The 7,604-nt window shown below is 32.7% G+C and overlaps 2 protein-coding genes across 2 annotated transcripts in view; both read right to left on the bottom strand.

Annotated features, from left to right (window-relative positions):
* Positions 1–1,418, bottom strand: part of LOC105156131 (zinc finger CCCH domain-containing protein 17) — a 4,224-nt gene extending 2,806 nt beyond the window's left edge. The window contains exon 1 of the mRNA XM_011072181.2: positions 953–1,418. Within this exon, the coding sequence (XP_011070483.1) occupies positions 953–1,090 (138 nt within the window). The 5' untranslated portion in view covers positions 1,091–1,418. The remainder of the gene's footprint in view (positions 1–952) is intronic.
* On the bottom strand, positions 2,024–6,096 carry LOC105156130 (signal peptidase complex subunit 3B). Its single transcript, XM_011072180.2, has 6 exons — positions 5,867–6,096; positions 5,740–5,787; positions 3,454–3,516; positions 2,770–2,823; positions 2,374–2,460; positions 2,024–2,296 (listed from the first exon to the last, which is right to left on the bottom strand). The coding sequence occupies exons 1-6, from the start codon at positions 5,990–5,992 to the stop codon at positions 2,171–2,173; spliced, it is 504 nt and encodes a 167-aa protein (XP_011070482.1). The 5' UTR covers positions 5,993–6,096; the 3' UTR covers positions 2,024–2,170.

Here is a 7,604-nt window from a genome sequence, read left to right as displayed (position 1 = left end):
ATGTCAGTTTGAAATGTTCCACAGCTTCCACACTATGGACTAAATTAGACGAACTCAAAGCACTCAACATGCATAGACAAGCACTACTCCTATACTTTATATAAATATAACCTTTGATAATAATGTGTGACAGAGCTACTGAGGATGAATTTGCGATTAAACTGAGTTTCATTGCGAGGTTTAACAGCCTCTTCGAATGGCTTGGAACCTAGTCCATTTAAAAGTAATCCATCAACTAATTCATTATCCAACCTTCAACATCTAAATTACCCTTTAAACTGCAGTTTTTAGATTCCATGTGCTTTTCCTTTGACAAGGCATAAACAAGGGAAGTATTGCCCCAATCCCCATCAAAAACTTCAAGTAGAAAACTCATTAAGTATAATATATAAATTCAAATAGTTGACCCAATCCGTCTTTCTTCTGTAACCAATTTTTCCAAGAATATAGCCTCTCCTCACCCCGCTCTACACATACAATGTACCATTAGTTCAAAACAACTCATACCCTACAGCAAATTCTGTATAAACAACATAATAAATACAGTGTGTTGTGTAAAAGACAAGAAATTAGGAAAAGCAAAATCTAACAGACTTTACAAATCCAAAAGATCTAATACAGGAAATAGAAATATAAGAAGATCGATGGGTTTTTCAAGGGCATACTAAATCTCACAGTACCCTAAAATATAATAATTAAAAAAAAAAGGTAATCAAGAAACTAAATAGTCTTTAAGCTACTCCAAGAATATCAAAAACGCAATTTAAACCTTCCCCAAGAAAGATCTAATCAGCAGAGAAATACAGCATAACTACATGACAGATGCGAAAAATGAAATGATGTATTCGAATAAATCTGAAAAAAGAAAACAAAAAGAATTTCGCAGCCAAACCAAGACACACAAGCACAAAAAGTATAGACGCATATAGGGAGTAAGTGAAAGAAAAAGGACCTTTTTGCAAGTTAAAGGAGAAGCAAGAAAGTAAACGCAATCGGTGTTCCTCTTAAGCGCTTCCTCTTCGGCAGACGGAGGTTGAGACTGAGATTGAGATTGAGATTGAGACTGAGATTGAGGTGCAGAGCCCACCATTTTGCGATCCTCAAGCAGCTCCGAAAATGAACAGAAAAATTATTATTTATTTATATATATAAATATATATTGGGATCTAGGGTTTTAATTCTTGAGGCGGCTACTCTGTGGTAGGCCTGCTCCTTAATACTGCTTCTCCCCCTTTTGCCGCATCAAATACAACTCCCAATCACAATTGCGCTGACGACCGGCCGCGAGAGAGAGAGAGAGAGCTGATGAGAGAGAAAGAAAGATAATCTGAAGGAGTGAGATAGAGAGAGAGAGAGAGAGAGAAACGACATGAGCTATATGAGTGTGTGTACTATATAACATCAGATCTGCTCTCTTTTTATCTCCCCTTCTCTGTATCTATGTATATGTGTGTGTATATGTATGTGATGTATGTGTATGTGTATGTGTATGTGCATGTATGTATGCATGGGTGATTATGAACATTTTTTTGTTATAGACCTTTTAGGTTGAATTGGATGGCACTTGGCAGGTTTACTTCTTATAAAATCATTTTTAGAGATATATTATATTTAAATAATTTGTAGAGCAATTACGAATAATTTCTTTTTATTGTATGTTTGGAAGGACTGATTTTCAAGAAAAATATAATAATTTATACCATTATAAAATATACAAAATAATAATTTTGACATTGCAATACTAATTTTTTTGTGGTTTCATAAATGTAAATAACTAATTTATTCGGTTCTCGAGTTATACATTAACTTAACTGCTTATTTACTATATGCTATTTTTATTTTATATATTTTTAAATTAAAAAAATATTTATTATATACATACAAAAATTACGTACCACGACGACTAGTAATCACTAACGTGAAGTTCCGAACAAATAACGAAGCTTGAGGCAGTGAAACTCTTTAAAATTGTGTTCATGTGCTCCCTATGTTTCAAATTAAAGGGAAAATTTGAGCCCAACTCTGAAGTAAACTGTTGTATCTCTGAAATTTCGACTTCTATAAATAGTAAAAGTCACACAAGTATTTCTCTTGTTTTTGTTCCTCAGCTGTTTGTACCTCCAAATAACGGAAGGCTAAAATTAAGGAAAATATCGTAAAGAAAACATCTTTATCTATAGGCCTCTGGCAAGCGGAAGCCACTCATCACCAAATTGTCTCTCAACATCTTGCCAGTCTTCGGCATGACATGCCAGTGCAATGTCAAATTGAAGTCTTTACCACGTAGATTGCTTCCCTACAAGAACATACAGGAAAGTGAGGGAACGTGAATAAAATGTCTCCAAAATGGAATAGAAAGGTTGTCGCACTCACTTGGTCGATAAAACGATACTTGTTAGTTGTGTGAATCCGAATTTTTGCTTTCTCTTTGGAGGGTATAATACCATCCCACAAAGAGACCTGCCAAAGTGGATTCAAATCATTTTAAACTACGTTTCTGAACGTCAACCCATGAAATGGAAACATATATATCATAAGAAATAGAAGAATGCAAACAAAACATGTTTGATAACATAATCATTAGCAATTCCACCGCATCCACCTCTAGTACAAAGTAAAGGATTCCAATTAATAGCAGTGGTGAATTAAACCATAATGGTACCAACACTCACGGCTAAAAGCTGAAAAAGGACTATGTGCTCAGTGTGTTTTATAGTAGAATTCACATAAGTTCAAGATTAGTTACAAACTGGGCTCATGAAGTAGTACCTGATTCAGCGCATTCTTCGGGGTTTTGTATTCAGCCGCTAAAAATACAAACACCTGGTAATACGAGGTCAGATTTTGTCATATCTAAATGAACTCGAGGAGCAGAAGATGATGTGTTTTCACCAAAAAGAAAAACCCACTAAAACCAAAAGTAAGAGGCTAGTGCTTGAGATTAACAAATTCCTTCAAATTCTAGTGGGTGATGCAAGTGGGAGTGCAGCAAGAAGTATAATGAAGGGAGATCAAAGCATGAATCTCTGCATGGTAGTTTTAAAGATATACAATGGCACATGTAGCTGTCATTAAGATTCAACGAAGTCCTTGATCATCAGAAACCATAGATAATTTCACGACTATGATAAGCAAAACTCTGGATGTCAAGTTGACTAATTTAATTTCACTGAATTCCTTCATCCCGAAACGAAAGAAATCGCAGATAATCACCAGTATGCTCCTCCACTTCAAGCCAACAAATTACCTTTGTCCAAGAAGGCCAGATGAAGTAATGACAGTTTCATCTTCAATCTAGCTAATCTTTACAATTCAAAACCAAAAGCAACAAAAGCTCGTAGGTTTACTAACATAAAAGAGATCCTCTCCCTCCAAATCATATCATGTAAAACATAAAAAGAAGACACTCGTGATCAAAGAGTAAAAATAATTGACATTTTTTTATGCACACACCTGCTTTGTATTCCATGTAAATAACGACTCTAAGTTTGCTGATATATTCAAAGTCAGGCTGACCTGCAAATATAAGAAATCCTCATTAGAGAAATAGGTCTTTCACTTACCCCTTTTTTGTTCACTTCTTTTTACTAGAAACAAGAAACCAGCAATTAGAAGCACGATGTTGCATGGGTGCAGACTGCTATTTCAGGACAGTCTCTCTTTAGTACTTCTCGTTGCACTTGCGACATTTTAGACATACAACACTTTGTAATACACAAATAGAGGTTGATTTAAGTTCAAAAGATCCAACTAAGTGATTGAACATAGTGTAAGAAAATAGAATACAAATTTTGTTTCTCAGGCCGGAATCTAAGAACATACACATGAAGCTGATTATCTACAATTTCCATTTATAATTGTGTTATTTAGAACGTTGTGACTTTTAAAAAATGCTTTTCCAAAGTTCAACTCGTCAATGATCAGCCCTTCCTGCATCCATGCCAGAAGAGTTACTAAAACAATAATTAGGTTTTGTGGCTGTGCACACAGCAAAATCAATGAGATTGGGAGAAAAAGAATCAACAGTTCTGATACATTCTAATTTTCTATACACTTTTGTCGGCTTGAGGTAGGAGGCGAAAGCAGGGAATCCTTGGGATTTCTGCACCTAAAAGTATTCGCAAATAAGCAAGGGAGGAAAGGATAAGAAGATATATCTTTATTCAGTCATCACATTTACTTGACTAGTTACACGTTGTGCAAAAGGTATTGCTTAAGTTAAAAAACAAGCACATATGTGATTAACATGCTATTATTGGAAGACACTGCAACGGTATTCTTTTCCACATTATTCCCAGAAGTTAAAAGAGAGTGTCCCTGGACTTGTGGATATATTCATCTCTCATGGAAGACAAGTTACCTAGATCTAGGGAATAGGCACATAACTTTATTACAAATATAACCCAAAGATGAATAATCGAGAATACCAATTTCACAGTAGCCAATCAACTGTACAATGATAAAGCCAAAGTTAGAGGGATGATTGAATATCAAATGAAATGGCCACACTTTTCTTCCCACACCAAGCTCCCAAAACCTGCCTAATCTTATACAGCTACTACCTCTTGGCTTGGCCAATCACATTTCCATCTGCCATTGCTTGTTTTGCAAAGAAATAGATATCCTAAGCTAATTCTAAAGTAAAAATCCTGCTATTGCAGTGAAATTATCTAAGACAGAACAAATGTAACTTCACTACAACTGTTAACCAAAAATGTTATCCCTCTATGATAATTGACATACCCACAAAACCAGGCTTCTGAAGCACACGAAAACAATTCCTGAATCCTGGTAGTAAAAATAGGGTCTAAATAAAATCAAATTCCATTGGAAATCTAAAAAATCTGTTACTCAAAGTGTAATTGACATATAGAATGTCTATAAATTCTGGATCACGAGACGCAATAAGCTCAACATGCAGGAGCTTTCCGATACAAGGTATGCTGTATAGACCAAAGTACTTAAACTTGGGAAAAAATAAGAAGAAGAAAATAAATGAAAATAAGTCTTCATAATATCCTCAATTGTTGTGCCGCTTTATGCTGATATTGTTTTGATTTATGCCCTCATTTATGTGTCAGTTTATGAGACTCACTATTCACCTTTTCATTTTATCAATTTCATGCTGAATTATCACTGCATATATGTGATTGTATTATGTTTCGTTGGCCTATTCATCTTTTTATATCAGTAATACTTTTTTGTCCCATAAAAAGGTCATAAATCTATTCCTTTAGCACATTGAGTTAATGATTTCTTATATTTAGACCAAAAGACTTTGAGCTCTGGCAACGTCATGGTGGTGAGAGTCTAATCTCCTTGTTTATGGGTAAATGAGAGGAGTCGAGAGCTAATAAGGTTTTATATCCGTGACTAGCCGTCAATTGACACATAAAAAGGTAATCATGGCTTTAAAACAGGACAACGATAGAATTTGATCGAGCTTCTATTTCTCAAGGGTTTATACAGCTAAAAATATATCATGCATCATGAAATATTAAGGGCTTTGACTTCAATTTATCCCCATTGATCTGATATGATTTCAAAACAAATCAAACTACTCACACCAAACAACACACAAACGCAAACCAAAAATCATAAAAAAAATTTACACAAACACTTGAGCACAATTCACTACATTACAAAATCTAAAAAAAAAATGAACAAAAAAAGAAATGACAACCACAGCACCCATTTTCACGCAAGTATAGACTGAAGTCACTGAACAGAACGAATTACCTCATCGTTACCATCAGGTTTCTTCCGGAACCAGTTAATATTCAACACCTAAAACCCACAAAAGAAAAGTTCAAAAACCAACCAAAACTCGATCAAATAAGTCAGGGTTCCATAGAAAAAATCATACTCGGACTTGAGCGTCGGGCGACGGCGAATTGAAGTTGTCGGAGAAAGAAGCTATCCCGCAGATCAACGCGAGAATCGTGACAGAAAACGCTAGCACAGCGTTGGCTCTGTACCCAAAAGAGTGCATATTTGGTGTCCGGCTCTGTGTCTGAAATTTTACGGGCTGCTATTCTGCTTCTACCCCACCCCAACCTTCCTTCTAATTCTTGTTTTATTTGGTTTTGAATAGCATTCAATTTGGGATCTCATTTCCTTAATCATCATATTTTTTTAATCTCATTTTCACTAAAATCTTTTCTGACATAAGCATTGAAATGCTAATTTTTATTTTATAGGGTTAATCCCATCAATTTTTTCTTTTTAAATTCTTTAACCTTTACGGTGTTGCCAAAAATTTACATAATATCATATATATTTATATATAAAATAATATTTTATTCATAAAAATAATCTCAAAGAAAGAACGTGTATTACAGCTTTTTTTTAAAGGGTATTTTATTATTTATTTTTTCCACAATAAGGTATTATGCATATATCCCATATCACATGGAGAATTTTACATTTTTCTCTGTGAAAAGTATTCTCAACTTCCAGAAAGTTAAGTCTTCGAGAAAGTGTTTTTATTCATTTCGTGAAAATTTTCGGATTTATTTATTGAAAAATTATTAATTTTAGTTCAATGAGATATATATCCCATATCACATGGAGAATTTTACATTTTTCTCTGTGAAAAGTATTCTCAACTTCCAGAAAGTTAAGTCTTCGAGAAAGTGTTTTTATTCATTTCGTGAAAATTTTCGGATTTATTTATTGAAAACTCATTAATTTTAGTTCAATGAGATATTTTCCAAGTGATTTGAATGTTGGATAAATACATTTTGTCACTTTAAACTATTTTTGATGAAAATATTTATTTTTTAAATTAATAAATGTAATACATATCCTTTTAGTTGAACAAAAATACTCCTATGCTTTGAATAAATATATTATTTTTAATATATTTTAGTATTTTGCAGATTATATCATCACTAAATTATTTATTAATTATTTTTATTTAACAAGGGAATATTTAAATTGAAAATAGAGTATAAATTAATATATATAGTAGACACACAATAAATATAATATAACTAATAAATTTTTATATACTTTTTAAAAGAAATTAACAAATATATGACCAAAAGTTAAATATTTTTAAAAAAATGAATACATATGAATATTTTATCATATGTTTTAAAGAAAGTATATTAAAAAATCATTTAATCGCTCATTTTTATCTAAAAGAATAAACAGTTACTAACTTAATTTTATCACCCAATTAATAAAATATTTTCATGAAAACTTTGTGTATTTTTTTGTATATACTCATTCATTACTTAATCTTGAATTTTTAAAATATAATAAAGTTGAAACTATTTAATTTGCTAATTATATATTACTTTATTTTTTATAATAAAGTTGAAACTATTTTTGTATATATAATTGGTACGTCAAAAGAAAAAATTTCACAAATATTAAGAATTTTACAAAATATAATTTTTATTTATAAAAAATTCAGTATAGCATACATGTCACAGTCACACTATAATTCGAGGACACTTCCGCCCAAACGACGTCGTTTGTTTATGATGTGTGATCAATGGTCAAAGCTGTAGACTACGGCGTTAGGGTTTTGGAAAAATCACATTATCAGTGGCGGATGGAACGGAGGGTCTGGTCTGGTGGCCCATACCCCCTCT

This window comes from Sesamum indicum, linkage group LG2 (assembly GCF_000512975.1).
Source record: "Sesamum indicum cultivar Zhongzhi No. 13 linkage group LG2, S_indicum_v1.0, whole genome shotgun sequence".
Lineage (NCBI taxonomy): Eukaryota > Viridiplantae > Streptophyta > Magnoliopsida > Lamiales > Pedaliaceae > Sesamum > Sesamum indicum.
Note: the sequence above shows the minus strand (reverse complement) of the source record. Positions and strands in the feature narration are given on the sequence as shown.